The sequence below is a fragment of the Capricornis sumatraensis genome, chromosome 8 (assembly GCF_032405125.1).
Source record: "Capricornis sumatraensis isolate serow.1 chromosome 8, serow.2, whole genome shotgun sequence".
NCBI lineage: Eukaryota > Metazoa > Chordata > Mammalia > Artiodactyla > Bovidae > Capricornis > Capricornis sumatraensis.
The window spans coordinates 69,692,840-69,708,747 of record NC_091076.1 but is presented as its reverse complement, the minus strand read 5'-3'; the positions used below and the strand labels follow the sequence as shown (position 1 = coordinate 69,708,747).

Genomic DNA, 15,908 nt, shown 5'->3' with positions numbered 1-15,908 from the left:
ACATGGGGACTGTTTCCTCATCTACTGGGATAAAGATCACTGAACTCTCATTCAGTGCAGGTTGGAGGGTAAAATGCAAGCGGGATGGAGACTTGTTGGTGGGGCTTCTGCCTCTACTGTGTCCAGGCTCCTCTGCTTCTAGATATTTACCCAAGAGAGATGAAAACATACACATGCATGACAGCCTCACTCACCGCGGCCCCACGCTGGAATCACGCTGTCCACCAGCAACAGAAAGGAAACATGAATGATGATGTGACCACAGGGGACTAGCCCTTGGCAATAAAAAGGGACCAAAGATATAGGCACGATCATCAGTGACACTCACAGCTGTGCACAGGAGCCAGGCACAAGTGAGCACAGGCTGGAAGTCTTTTATTAGATAAAATCCAACAACAGTCAGAAAAGTGATGGCCCATGGTGGGCCCCAACTGGGAGGAACCCGAAGGAATCATCTGGGTGCTGGGAATGTCCTGGAGCTTGACCCAGATGATGATCACACAGCTGTTTACAACATAAAAACTCATCCAACAGGCTAGGGTCCATGCGTTTACTTGAAACACAACTCAATAAAATACTGTTTTGTTTTGTTTTGATTGTTTTTAATTCTCAGAGCCCAGGGAGACACAGAGACAGGTAGAGTTCCAGCATACACACTTTGGCATCACCAGACTACTTGGAAGCTGCCATTCATTCATCAAGTCGTGTCTGACTCTTTGCAACTCCGTGGACTACAGCGTGCCAGGCTCCTCTGTCCTACACTAACTCCTGGAGTTTGCTCAAATTCATGTCCATTGAGTCGGTGATGCTATCTAACCATCTCATCCTCTGTCGTCCCCTTCTCCTCCTGCCTCCAATCTTTCCCAGCATCAGGGCCTTTTCCAATGAATCGGCTCTTCGCATCAAGTGACCAAAGTACTGGAGCTTCAACCTCAGCACAAGTTCGTCCAATGCATATCCCAGGATGATTTCCTTTAGGTTTGATTGGTTTGATCTCCTTGCTGTTCAAGGGACTCTCAAAGAGTCTGCTCCAGCATCACAATTCAAAAGCATCATTTCTCTGGCATCAACCTTCTTTATGGTCCAACAGTCACAACTGTACATAACTACTGGAAAGACCATAGCTTTGACTATGAATATTTGTTGAGAAAGTGGTGTCTCTGCTTTTTAAAATGTTGTCTGCGTTTTTCATAGCTTTCCTTCCAAGGAACAAGCGTCTTTTAACTTAATACCTGCACTCACCACCAGCAGTGATTCTGGATCCCAAGAAAATGAAATCTCTCACTGTTTTCACATTTTCACCTTCTATTTGCCATGAAGTGATGGGACCAGAGGCCATGATCTTAAGGTATTTTTATGTTGGGTTTTAAGCCATCTTTTTCACTCCTTTCTTTCACTTTCATCAGTGGCTCTTTAGTTCCTCTTCACTTTCTGCCATTAGAGTGGTACCATCTGCCTTTCTGAGGTTGTTATTTCTCCGAGCAATCTTGATTCCAGATTATAATTCATCCAGCCTGACATATCTCATAATGTACTTTGCATAAAGTTAAATAAGCAGGGTGACAACATACAGCCTTGTCATACTCCTCTCCCAATTTTGAGCAGGTCAGTTGTTCCATGTCCAATTCTAACTGTTGCTTCTTAACTCTCATACAAGTTTTTTGGGAGATAGGTAGGGTGGTCTGGTGAGTAAGTAAATGAAAGTTGCTCATTCCTATGGGACTCTTTACCACCCCATGGATTATACAGTCCATGGAATTCTCCAGGCCAGAATACTAGAGTGGATAACCTTTCCCTTCAGGGGATCTTCCCAATCCAGGGATCGAACCCAGGTCTCTTGCATTGCAGGTGGATTCTTTACCAGCTGAGCCACAAGGGAAGCCCTAGAATACTGGAGTGGGTAGCCTATTTCTTTTCCAGCGGATCTTCCCGACCCAGGAATCGAACCAGGCTCTCCTGCAGTGTCGGCGGATTCTTTACCAACTGAGCTCTCAGAGAAGCCCAAGGTGATCTGGTACTCTTTAAGAATTTTCCACACAGGTTTTCTGCGGGTGGCCTTGGAGCCACCTTGGGCGCCCAACCCGGGCTACCGAGAGGGCAGAGCCGTGTCTCCGGCCCGGGAGGAGCGGGCCGGCGGGTACTGAGCAGGGGCTGAGGCGGCTTGGGACATGGAGGCGCCCGAGCCCGGCGGAGCAGCCGGCTCGGCGGCCGAAGAGCACAAACCCCTACACTCGCTCGCAGGAGGAGGACTGGCGGCGGCGGAACAAGACAGTCCTCACCTACGTGGCCGCGGCGGCGGTGGGCATGCTGGGCGCGTCCTACGCCGCCGTGCCCCTTTACCGGCTCTACTGCCAGACTACGGGACTTGGAGGATCAGCAGTAGCAGGTCATGCATCAGACCAGATTGAAAACATGGTACCTGTTAAGGATCGGATCATTAAAATCACCTTTATTGCAGATGTGCATGCAAGTCTCCAGTGGAACTTTAGACCTCAGCAAACAGAAATATATGTAGTGCCAGGAGAGACAGCACTGGCGTTTTATAAAGCTAAGAATCCTACTGACAAACCAGTAATCGGAATTTCTACATACAATGTTGTACCATTTGAAGCTGGACAGTACTTCAATAAAATACAGTGCTTCTGCTTTGAAGAACAAAGGCTTAATCCACAAGAGGAAGTAGATATGCCAGTATTTTTCTACATTGATCCTGAATTTGCTGAAGATCCAAGAATGGTGAATGTTGATCTCATCACTCTTTCTTATACTTTTTTTGAAGCAAAGGAGGGGCATAAGTTGGCAGTCCCAGGCTATAATTCAAATCACCAACTAAGTCCTGCTTCAAATTTGTGATTTTTAAAAAATCATGCACCTTGTCTTCTCAGAGAAGTATTTAAACTAATATGAAGCCTTCTGTTTTAAATGTTATCTACTGATGGTTCTTTTCTTCCAAATTCATTTATCCTACTTAGAATGTATGACAGTTCGAAACCATGTATGTTGGCAGAAATTTGATTCAGCTCCCCTTTCAGGTTATCAGCACTTCATACTTGTAGCAATAAACTTTTATTATTATTTCTCAAAAAAAAAAAAAAAAAGAATTTTTCACACAGTCAAAGGCTGTAGTGTAGTCAGTGAAACAGAAGTAGGTGTTTTTTTCTGGAATTTTCTTGAATTCTCTATGATCCAACAAATGTTGGCAATTTGATCTCTGGTTCCTCAGCCTTTTCTAAACCCAGCTTGTACATCTGGAAGTTCTCAGTTCACATACCGCTAAAGCCTAGCTTGAAGGATTTTGAGCATACCCTTGCTGGCATGTGAATTGAGCATAGCTGAGTCACAGTGAGTCCAACCCATAAAGAAGAGTCCACGGCCCTGCTCCCACTCCACAGAGAGAGGCAACAGCCAAATTTGAGGGTAAGTGTATTTTCAGATGGATGGAGAGAGTAGGGAGGCATCTCCAAGACCCAGTGCCTGGCACAGTTGGCCTCAGCAGCCTGGCATCATCGTGCAATCACTGAGATCCTTTCCCAGGGCCTGGTTCTTATCTTAATGAGGTGAGAGGCAGCCCTCAGAGCTCTGTTATTCAAAGTTGCAGACACTTGTCTGAGGCTATCCGTTCTCTGCCCTATAGACCATAGGATCTGTTCTCAATGTGTTGGCCACCTCACACTCTCAAGAAACTGACAAGTATGGACGAGGTCTTGGAGAAAGGAAGCCTTTGGCACTGTTGGAAACACAGTAAACGTGCCTAATCCTAAGGGACTGGTATTAAGCTTCCGATGGCTAAAGCTTCTGCTTCAAACACACGTTTTGCATGAACACACTGTCAGCTGTATACTGGCTTCAAGGTAAGCCCCCACACCTGCCTCACCCATCAGGTTCTCCTTTCTAGAAAACCTTGGGCAACCTAGATAACCATGTGAGTGGCCCCACCTGTCTCTTCCTGCCCCTGGTTCTCGCTTCACCACCCTACCCTTGGACTCCAATAAAGGCAGAAGCCAAGTCCTGTGCTCCCTCCCCCTCCACACTGGCCACTGTCCTGCGTGGCCCTCAGGATGTGAGAGTAAGAAGCCCTGTTTTTCCAAAGCTCCCCCTTGGCTGTTGCTGAGCTGCGTCTTTCAACCGTAGTAGAAGGCAGTGGCACCCACTCCAGGACTCTTGCCTGGAAAATCCCATGGACGGAGGAGCTTGGTGCGCCGCAGTCCATGGGGTCGCTAGAGGTCGGACATGACTGAGCGACTTCCCTTTCACTTTTCTCTTTCATGCATTGGAGAAGGAAATGGCAACCCACTCCAGTGTTCTTGCCTGGAGAATCCCAGGGACAGCAGAGCCTCATGGGCTGCCATCTATGGGGTCGCACAGAGTTGGACACGACTGAAGCAACATAGCAGCAGCAGCAGCAGGAACCGTGACATTTGCACCAGCTGAGGAAATGCCTGCGGGGACTCCCAAGAGTAGTAAAGGCCCACGTGAGGGCCCCCAGGTACTCCTGAACTGCCAGCATCTCCACGCACAGTCAGAGACAGATGCCACACAGATTACGGCACGGATGTTGGGGAATGCAGAGACGGTCCTGTATCCTTCTATGTTCTTCAGGCCAGTTTAAGAACTAAATTGACATGAGACAGCTTAACAGGAGATAAATCTAAGAAGAGTTTATTAACAAATATATATGGGAGACACCCAAGAGAATTAGCCCACCAAAATGGTCAAAGCCCTCAGCTTAAATAATACCTGCAGCTAAAGACAGAAGAGAATGTTGAGGGTAATGGTTTGGGACTTCATAGAGGAGGAAGGGGATTCACAGACAAGCAAATGTTTGGTGAATAAGTGCTTGCTGGGCTCAGAGTGGACTCTGATCTCTAGGTCCTGCCGGGTTTCCCCACCACACCTGCCCCAGGGTCTTAAGGAGATATCACTGGTTAAGGCTCTATTTCTAGAACAGACCTGTTTCTTGAAAAAGAATTAGTCTAGGGACTTCCCTGCCAGTCCAGTGGTTAAGACTCCAGACTTCCATTACAGGGAGTGTGGCTTTAATCCCTGGTGGGAGAACTAAGATCCCTCAAGCCATGTACCAACCCCCGCCCCCCACCAGACCCCCCCCCACACCCTGCCAAAAAAAAAAGAATCAGCCTACATGAATCCTCCTGGCAAAACTGGAAAATCACATCAATGTGACTTCCTACTCCTATTAGACCTGTGACCTTTCTCCAAAGGGCCAAAGTTTTCCTTCACAGGGGGAGCACCCCAAACTGGAGCTGGAGCTTCCGACTGTCAAAGTTACTTGGGGCTCCTGTAGGGAAATTAGAATCAGACACCTCAAGCTCAAAGGAGCTTCTGGGACTCTTCATTTATTATCATTGTGTCCCTCTCCTTTGCAAAGCATTTCTAACTTCAAGACTGTATAAATGTGAGCCATTAAGGGTCGTTGCTCTCCTTATCTTAAGATATCTAATATATACCTCAAAGAGCTTTCCTTCAGGACAGATGAAATACTTCCTGTTTTTAAAAGTTTGATAACACCAAAATACGAAAGACATAGGAAAATTCCTACAAAGATGGCACAAACTCCATCATTGGTGCACAGATCAACCACTTCCCAAACCAGGTAAATAAATTGACCCTACAAAACAAATCAGCTAGTTCCTACTAGGCTGTTCCTACCCCCACAGGAATGAGTTCCCCCATGAACTGGTTCCAACTCAGAAACAGTCCAACCACAATTCCCCTTCTTCAAGGTTCAGTTCAGTTCAGTTCAGCTCAGCCACTGAGGGGAAACTCAGGCCGAGGAGGCAGTCGTCACCACCCAGGCAGGTGGAGAAGCAACTGACCATGAGGAACAAACACGCGGAGGAGAGGGTGCGTCCCTGCCTCAGACAGAGCTGGATTGTTCAGCTGTGAAGTTGGGGGTGAAGTGGGGCTCTGTGTGCACATGCCAGGATTATCTGTGTTCAGTTCAGTTCAGTCGCTCAGTCGTGTCCGACTCTTTGCGACCCCATGAACAGCAACATGCCAGGCCTCCCTGTCCATCAACACCTCCCAGAGTTCACTCAAACTCACGTCCATCGAGTCGGTGATGCCATCCAGCCATCTCATCCTCGGTTGTCCCCTTCTCCTCCTGCCCCCAATCCCTTCCGGCATCAGAGTCTTTTCCAGTGAGTCAGCTCTTCCCATGAGGTGGCCAAAGTACTGGAGTTTCAGCTTTAGTATCATTTCTTCCAAAGAACCCCCCGGGGCTGATCTCCTTCAGAATGGACTGGATGGATCTCCTTGCAGTCCAAGGGACTCTCAAGAGTCTTCTCCAACACCACAGTTCAAAAGCATCAATTCTTCGGCACTCAGCTTTCTTCAGTCCAACTCTCACATCCATACGTGACTACTGGAAAAACCATAGTCTTGACTACACGGACCTTTGTTGGCAAAGTAACGCCTCTGCTTTTCAATATGCTATTTAGGTTGGTTACCCCAATCAAATTGGCTTGTTTTGTAGAGGAAAAGCCTAAATTGAGGGGGGAATATGTTTCCAGAGTGCACAATGGAGCGACTTACCCTACAAAATCTAGTCCATCAACTGGTAATACAAAACGACACACAGCACAGATGAACCAGTTCCCAACTCAGGCAAATAAATTTACCCTACAAATAAATGAACCAATTTCAACAAGGGTAGGATTATCCCCGGAGAAGGCAACGGCACCCCACTCCAGTACTCTTGCCTGGAAAATCCCATGGACAGAGTAGCCTGGAAGGCTGCAGTCCATGGGGTCGCTGAGTGTCGGACATGACTGAGTGACTTCACTTTCAGTTTTCACTTTCATGCATTAGAGAAGGAAATGGCAACCCACTCCAGTTTTCTTGCCTGCAGAATCCCAGGAATGGCGGGGCCTGGTGGGCTGCCGTCTATGGGGTCGCACAGCATCGGACACAACTGAAGCGACTTAGCAGCAGCAGCAGCAGGATTATCCCCACAAGAATTAGTTCCCCAGTGAACTGGTTCCAACTCAAGTAGAGTTCAACAATTCCTCTCTCCACAATGAGGGGGGAATACATTGACTCACAACACAAAGGACACACAGACTTACCAATAAAATTGAATTTGTCGGTTCCTTGCTTCAGCTGCCAAGTGCTGGGGCAGCTGGTGCCACTTCAGGGAATCTTGAGTGAAAGATCTTCAGGACAAATGGTCCCAGCAGCTGCTAGAGCCTTGCTCCAATATTCCCTGACTGGAGCCAGCAAACCATGAGCAGCAAAGCTCCTGCCTGGCTAAGCCAAATTTCTTTGTTAGTCCAAGCTTGCTGTGCCTGCTGCATAACTGGCCAATGAATCTGAGAGACAAGGTGTACTGAGGCAAGGAATACTGTTGCAGGGAAAAGCCAATTCTGACTCCATGTTGGAACTGTTTCTTTAACTTGTTTCACATTGCTTTTGTCATAATCTTATAGACTGCCTTGGAGAATCCTACCCCTCTGCCAGACTGTTAAACTAAAGAGCCTTTTTGTTTAGAACTCTGTCTACCTGTAGAAGATGGCAGGAAGGAAGAAATTAACACATTCCCTGCCTGAGGCTTGCCATTCTAGGAGATATTTGCAAGGTTAATGGTCTTTTTCTCTTACCTTGGCCGTGGGGTATCTCTTCACGGCTGCTCCAGCAAAGCACAGCTGCTGCTCCTTACCTTGGATGAGGGGTATCTCCTCCTGCCGCCCTTCCTGACCTTCAACGTGGGATGGCTCCTCTAGGACCTCCTGCGCCCACACAGCCACCACTCCTTGGATGTGGGGTTGCCCCTCCCAGCCGCCGCCCCTAACCTTGGGTGTGGGGTTGCTGCTCCCGGTCGCTGCCCTGGCCACGCTTAGTGACTGCAGCCATGAAATTAAAAGACGCTTACTCCTTGGAAGAAAAGTTATGACCAACCTAGATAGCATATTCAAAAGCAGAGACATTACTTTGCCGACTAAGGTCTGTCTAGTCAAGGCTATGGTTTTTCCAGTAGTCATGTATGGATGTGAGAGTTGGACTGTGAAGAAGGCTGAGCCCCGAAGAATTGATGCTTTTGAACTGTGGTGTTGAAGAAGACTCTTGAGAGTCCCTTGGACTGCAAGGAGCTCCAACCAGTCCTTTCTAAAGGAGATCAACCCAGGGATTTCTTTGGAAGGAATGATGCTAAAGCTGAAACTCCAGTACTTTGGCCACCTCATGCGAAGAGTTGACTCATTGGAAAAGCCTCTGATGCTGGCAGGGATTGGGGGCAGGAGGAGAAGGGGTCGACCAAGGATGAGATGGCTGGATGGCATCACTGACTCGATGGACGTGAGTCTGAGTGAACTCCGGGAGTTGGTGATGGACAGGGAGGCCTGGTGTGCTGCGATTCATGGGATCATAAAGAGTTGGACACGACTGAGAGACTGAACTGAATGGTCTTTTTACTTTGTTTCCTCACCACCCCCACCCCTGATCTATTAAAGTACCTAGCATCCAGACCCCAATAAGATGGTTATTTTGAGACATTAATCTGCCATCTTCTTCAGTCAGCCAGCTCTCCAAACAAAGTCATATTCCCTGAGTCAATACCTCATCTCCAATTCATTGATTGGTCAAGTGCAAACAGAACAAACTTGGACTTGGTAACAATAGATAGGACTTTATTCAGGAAGCTAGCTGACTGAGAAGATGGTTGACTAATGTCTCAAAATGACCATCTTGTAGGGGTCTGGATGCCAGGTTCTTTTAAGAATTGGAGAGAAAAGTGGTGAGGATCTAAAGTCAAAAAGTAGAATAGAAAGAGAGAGGCACCAAAGAAGTAAATAAAAAGGCCATTAGCCTTGCAAAATATCTCTGGGAAGGGCCAGCCTTTGGAAAAGGTGTATAAATCTCTTCTTTGAAGCCATTCACAGGTGGGCAGGGTCAGATTATCTCTCTTTGAGTTGAACAAAGGCACTTTAGTTTAACAGTCAGGCAGAGGGGCAGGGTCCTTGGAGGAGGACTATTCAGTTCAGTTGCTCAGTGGGTCCGACTCTTTGCAACCCCATGGACTGCAGCACGCCAGGCCTCCCTGTCCAACACCGACTCCCGGAGCTTGCCTAAACTCATGTCCAGAGAGTCAGTGATGCCATCCATCCATCTCATGCTCTATCGTCCCCTTCTCCTCCCACCTTCAACCTTTCCCAGCATCAGGGTCTTTTCCAGTGAGTCAGTTCTTTGAATCAGGTGGCCAAAGTATTGGAGTTTCAGCTTCAGCATCAGTCCGGCCAATGAACACCCAGGACTGATCTCCTTTAGAATGGACTGGTTGGATCTCCTTGCAGTCCAAGGGACTCTCAAGAGTCTTCTCCAACACCACAGTTCAAAAGCATCAATTCTTCGGCGTTCAGCTTCCTTTATAGTCCAACTCTCACATCCATACATGACTACTGGAAAAACCATAGCCTTGACTAGATGGACCTTTGTTGGCAAAGTAATGTCTCTGCTTTTCAATATGCTATCTAGGTTGGTCATAACTTTCCTTCCAAGGAGTAAGCATCTTTTAATTTCATGGCTGGAATCACCATCTGCAGTGATTTTGGAGCCCCCCCAAAATAAAATCAGCCACTGTTTCCACTGTTTCCCCATCTATTTGCTATGAAGTGATGGGCAGATGCCATGATCTTAGTTTTCTGAATGTTGAGCTTTAAGCCAACTTTTTCACTCTCTTCTTTCACTTTCATCTAGCGATTCTTTAGTTCTTCTTCACTTTCTGCCATAAGGGTGGTATCATTGCATATCTGAGGTTATCAATATTTCTCCCGGCAATCCTGATTCCAGCTTGTGTTTCATAGCCCAGCATTTCTCATGATGTACTCTGCATATTATAAGTTAAATAATCAGGGTGACAATATACAGACTTGATGTACTCCTTTTCCTATTTGGAACCAGTCTGTTGTTCCATGTCCAGTTCCAACTGTTGCTTCTTGACCTGCATACAGGTTTTTCAAGAGGCAGGTCAGGAGGTCTGGTATTCCCAGAATTTTCCACAGTTTATTGTGACCTGCAAAGTCAAAGGCTTTGGCATAGTCAATAAAGCAGGTAGTTCTTTTTGTGGAACTCTCATGCTTTTTTGATGATTCAGCGGATGTTGGTAATTTGATCTCTGGTTCCTCTGCCTTTTCTAAAACCAGCTTGAACATCTGGAAGTTCACGGTTCACATATTGCTGAAGCCTGGCTTGGAGAGTTTTGAGCATTAGTTTACTAGCGTGTGAGATGAGTGCAATTGTGCAGTAGTTTGAGCATTCTTTGGCATTGCCTTTCTTTGGAATTGGAATGAAAACTGACCTTTTCCAGTCCTATGGCCTCTGCTGAGTTTTCCAAATTTGCTGACATATTGAGTGCAACACTTTCACAGCATCGTCTTTCAGGATTTGAAATAGCTCAAATGGAATTTCAACACCTCCACTAACTTTGTTCGTAGTGATGCTTTCTAAGGCCCACTTGACTTCACATTCCAGGATGTCTGGCTCTAGGTGAGTGGTCACACCATCGTGATTAACTGGGTCATGAAGATCTTATTTTGTACAGTTCTTCTGTGTATTCTTACCACCTCTTCTTAGTATCTTCTGCTTCTGTTAGGTCCACATCATTTCTGTCCTTTATCAAGCCCATCTTTGGATGAAATGTTCCCTTGGTATCTCTAATTTTCTTGAAGAGATCTCTAGTCTTTCCCATTCTATTGTTTTCCTCTATTTCTTTGCATTGATTGCTGAGGAAGGCTTTCTTATCTCTTCTTGCTATTCTTTGGAACTCTGCATTCAAGTGGGAATATCTTTCCTTTTCTCCTTTGCTTTTCACTTCTCTTCTTTTCACAGCTATTTGTAAGGCCTCCTCAGACAACCATTTTGCTTTCTTGCATTTTTCCCCCCCTTGGGGATGGTCTTGATGCCTGTCTCCTGTACAATGTCATGAACCTCCATCTATAGTTCATCAGGCACTCTGTCTATCAGACCTAGTCCCTTAAATCTATTTCTCTCTTCCACTGTATAATCATAAGAGATTTGACTTAGGTCATACCTAAATGGTTTAGTGGCTTTTCCCACTTTCTTGAGTTTAAGTCTGAATTTGGCAATAAGGAGTTCATGATCTGAGCCACAGTCCGCTCCTGGTCTTGTTTTTGCTGACTGTATAGAGCTTCTCCATCTTTGGCTACAAAGAATATAGTCAATCTGATTTCAGTGTTGGCCATCTGGTGATGTCCATGTGTAGAGTCTTCTCTTGTGCATGGGGGATCTTAATTCCAAAACCAAGGACTGAACCCATGCCCTTTGCAGTGGAAGCTGGGACCCCTGGACCACCAGGGAACTCCCCCTAGGAACGTAGTCTTAACCAGCCAGACTGGAATTTTCTGGTTTGCACCCTGGTAGTAATCCGTCTCTTGGGCCCTCTCCATCCTTGGGAGGAAGAAGCAATCTACAAGAGTGACACTTGCCCTGCTTCCAGAAGAAGGTGAGTGGGTATGAAACGGTCCTTTGTTAGCTTTTGTTAATAGCTCCTACTCCCCACCCTCCTTTGACCTCTAAAAACCTTTCTTTTTTCTTTTTTTACAACCTTTCAGTTTCTATTTACAACCTTTCAGTTTCTATTTACAACATCAGATGCTGACTGATTCATGAATCACTGAATAATAAAACCAATTAGATCTTCAGATGTAGTCAGTGGAATTTTGTTTGTTCAGCTTTCATCTTCATCTTAGTAGCTGGTGGTTCAGTGTCTCCCTTCTCCATAGACCAGGCAAAGCACCCGCCAGAACCACACCCACTCACCAATATATTCTAGGGAAGTCTTCTCTCCAGTGCCCAATCTGGAACCATCTACTCCTGCAGAGGACATGCACCTGTGATGCCAAAAGCTCAGCTTCTCTGTACACTGGTGCCAGATCAAATCTCAGAGACAGAGTTTTGAGTGAAGTAGAAAACAGTAGCTTTATTTTTGTGCCAGGCAAAGGGGGCTACAGTGGGCTAAATGCCCTCAAAACCTTGTGTCCCAACTTGCGGCAAATAGTGTGGAATAAAAAAACCTTATTTTTTATTACTATAAAAATAAGTAAAGCTTATTTTTTAAAGTGAAGCTTTATAGTAATAGTTCAAAGAGGGTGTGTTCAGTCCATGGACATTCTTCTGATGGGTTGGTGGTGAGGTGAGTAGACTTCAGGTCCAACTGGTCTGCTTGTGGTCAGCATACCATCTTTAATTGTTAACTTCTCCCACCTGGAAGGGGTGTCAGTATCTGCCAAACAGCTCAAAGATATTATGGTATGTATCTGTTGATGGGGAAACAGGACCTTGTCCCAAGGCTGCTCTTGACTGTTTCTCTTTGGTCTCCAACTCTCTCCCTTCCCTAATGAACAACAGCTTGAATCTGCCCCTTGTGAGGGAAATAAAGCCCACCAGCCCCAACCCAAGGAATAGACTTGGAGACACAAGATGCAGCAAGAAGTAAGGCTTTAATGACAAGTCTCGCAAGATCGGGTGTCTGGTGGGAAGGCTGTAGACCCAGCGTCAGTGGGGTTTTTATCCTCTCAGCATGCAAGTCCCTCCCCCGGCTCCTCATTGGCTAAGTACTACAGAGTTAACAATCTTCCCGAGAAAGTCACTTGGATTTATTACTCTCCCTTTGTTTGGATTCTCCTATGCAAGTATCCTAAGGGCTCTTACATCAGCAGACTGTCACTCTAGGCTAGTTGTCCTTGAAAGTGGACCATTTTGAGTTTTTATTTCTTACAGTTGGAACTCAGGAAAGGTCATGGAGGCCAAATCAAGACTGTTTCCTATAATGAAAGAAATGGGAGACATAGGAAGGCCTTGTGCCTGGGAGCCCCATCATCAGGCCCTACATGTATCACCTACTTGAATAGAATAGCATTTAAAGATGGATTTCAGAGCATAGAGGTAGCTAGGAGATTTTAGATGTGAAACAGTGGGCTGAAGACAGAGCCTTGTTTGCCAAAAGCTCCTTCCCCCTACTGCTTTCAAGTCAGTCTGGAAGCTTCCATGAGCAGAAGGACAGAGGAACTCTCACCTGAACCACAATTTACCCTGGTTAATCGTCAACCTCCCCCACCTACACTCAGACCTTGGGTAAAGAGGTTTCCATTGCCACTGATTAGCGTTTCCTCGAAAGATAAAAATAACCTATTGAGAAAGGAAAAAAAAAGTCCAAAGGCCAGTCAGTTGGTTTAGTCAACTAACTCATATATGACTCTGCAGCCCGCAGGATTGTAGCCCTCCAGGTTCCTCTGCCCATGGAATTTTCCAAGCAAGAACACTGGGCTTGGGTGCCATTTCCTTCTCCAGGGGATCTTCTCGGCCCAGGGACTAAACCTGCATCTCTTGCGTCTCCTGCAGTGGCAGGTGGACTCTTTACCTCTAGCACCAGCGGGTAAGCCCACCCTCCACTGCAGCTTAAGGGAAAACATATAAATCTTTGCAAACACCTGCTCTGTCCACAGTAACCCCTGAACATTGTAAGTCTCATAAAATGGTTAGATTCAGCAATATATTTTCTTCTTCTCTGAGAATCCTGCAAATCATCCTTCAACAGAGTGGAGGAATGTGTCCTGTGAAAGTGGAATCAATGCTCAGTGTTCATTTCCAGTGTTGATGATTCAGTTTCCTAGTTCCCACCCTTGCTCATTCATTTCTACAGCCAATACATCTTGAAGGTTTGCAGCCAGCCAGTGCTTCCAAACTCATTAGCCTCTGCCATGCAGATAAGCTGGAATCAAGATTGCCAGGAGAAATATCAATAACCTGATATGCAGGTGACACCACCCTTATGGCAAAAAGTGAAGAGGAACTAAAAAGCGTCTTGATGAAAGTGAAAGAGGAGAGTGAAAAAGTTGACTTAAAGCTCAACATTCAGAAAACAAAGATCATGGCATCCAGTCCCATCACTTCATGGGCAATAGATGGGGAAACAGTGGAAACAGTGTCAGACTTTATTTTGGGGGCTCCAAAATCACTGCAGATGGTGACTGCAGCCATGAAATTAAAAGACACTTACTCCTTGGAAGGAAAGTTATGACCAACCTAAATAGCATATTGAAAAGCAGAGACATTACTTTGCCAACAAAGGTCCGTCAAGTCAAGGCTATGGTTTTTCCAGCGGTCATGTCTGGATGTGAGAGTTGGACTGTGAATAAAGCTGAGTGCTGAAGAATTGATGCTTTTGGACTGTGATGTTGGAGAAGACTCTTGAGGGTCCCTTGGACTGCAAGGAGATCCAACCAGTCCATTCTGAAAGAGATCAGTCCTGGGTTTTCTTTGGAAGGAATGAGGCTAAAGCCAAAACTCCAGTAGTTTGGCCACCTCATGCAAAGAGTTGACTCATTGGAAAAAGACTCTGATGCTGGGAGGGATTGGGGGCAGAAGGAGAAGGGGACGACAGAGGATGAGATGGCTGGATGGCATCACCGACTCGATGGACGTGAGTCTGAGTGAACTCTGGGAGTTGGTGATGGACAGGGAGGCCTGGCGTGCTGCGATTCATGGGGTCGCAAAGAGTTGGACACGACTGAGCGACTGAACTGAACTGATCTGAACGCAGATAATCCTGGCATGTGCACACAGAGCCCCACTTCACCCCCAACTTCACAGCTGAACAATCCAGCTCTGTCTGGGGGCAGGGACGCACCCTCTCTTCCGCGTGTTTGTTCCCCATGGTCAGTTGCTTCTCCAACTGGGTGGTGACGACGACTGCCTCCTTGGCCTGAGTTTCCCCTCCTACCTGGCAAGTGAGAAATGAGGCAGGCACACCTGCCCAGATAAGCCTCCGGTTCCCTGTGAGATACTCTAAATCTCACAGGGGGAAACCATGGAAAAATTCAAAAGATACATTGATAGCTGGCGTCTTTTTCATCTTTGTTACACGTGGAACCTGGAGGCCTGCATTCTGGCTCGACCTGGGGGCACCTTCTCATGGCAGGTGTCACCTGAGCCTGCTGCACCTCCGCTGAAACTGAGCAAGACCCTGCGGGGCCCTCCCGGGCACAAAAGCCCCTCTGTGTCCCCCATTTCTTTCTTTTTTCTAAACAACCACTTGATTTTATTTCCATCATAAAAAAATGATCACTTTGGGAGAAACTATAAATTAAGTTCTTGTTCGTTTTCATTTTCTTAACAACCACTTGATTTTATTTATATCACAAAACGTGATCCCCCGTTTCTTGTTTGTAAAAAAAGACTTTAGTCTCCTAGGACTTACTTTAGTTCCAAAAGGAGACTCAAGCAGTTCCTAACGAGGGAAGTGAAGGAATGCAGAAACAAAGGAGAAGCAGGCAAGACACAGTAGTTCAGGGACTTCCCTGGTGTCCCAGTGGTTAGGGCTCTATGTTTCCACGGCAGGAGGCCCAGGCTCAATTCATGGCTCCCCAGCGGTGTCATGTTAAAGCCTAAACTCCTAGCTTGGCACCTACAGAATCCTCTCCAGGTTCCTTCTCCTCGGGTTCCACTTCACAATGAAAAGCTGAACGACTTCTGATATCCCAAGCACACTCTGTATTCCCAGACCTCTAAGCCTTTGCTCAAAGTAAAACAGTCTCCTCTTATTTCCATGTTGTTGTTTAGTCGATCAGCTATGTCTGACTCTTTGTGACCCCACAGACTGTAGCCCACCAGGCTTCTCTGTCCATGGAATTCTCCAGGCAAGAATACTGGAGTGGGTTGCCATTTCCTTCTCCAAGGGATCTTCCTGACCCAGGGATTGAACTCACATCTCCTGCACTGGCAGGTGGTTTCTTTACCCCTGAACCTCCTGTGAAGCCCTCTCACATGCAACAGGCATATTAGTCACCCTTCAAGTCAGCTCCAAGGCCACCTCCTCCATGAAGCCTGCTAGACAGACTGAGGGACTCCTTCTTTGAGTCAGCCACCCACCGAAGCCA

At 46.5% G+C, this 15,908-nt stretch overlaps 1 protein-coding gene across 1 annotated transcript; it reads left to right on the top strand.

Moving 5' to 3' along the window:
• The first annotated feature begins 417 nt into the window (after positions 1 to 417).
• LOC138083586 (cytochrome c oxidase assembly protein COX11, mitochondrial-like) lies at positions 418 to 2,964 on the top strand. The gene is made up of 2 exons (XM_068977423.1): positions 418 to 459; positions 2,041 to 2,964. Exons 1-2 carry the CDS (start codon positions 418 to 420, stop codon positions 2,851 to 2,853), a joined length of 855 nt encoding a protein of 284 aa, XP_068833524.1. The 3' UTR covers positions 2,854 to 2,964.
• The last annotated feature ends 12,944 nt before the right edge of the window (positions 2,965 to 15,908 follow it).

Coding starts and splice junctions, on each gene's coding strand:
- LOC138083586 (XM_068977423.1), top strand. CDS start 418: ATGGTGGGCCCCAACTGGGAGGAACCCGAAGGAATCATCTGG. Junction 460..2,040: donor AACCCGAAGGAATCATCTGG/GTGCTGGGAATG, acceptor TTTTCCACACAG/GTTTTCTGCGGGTGGCCTTG.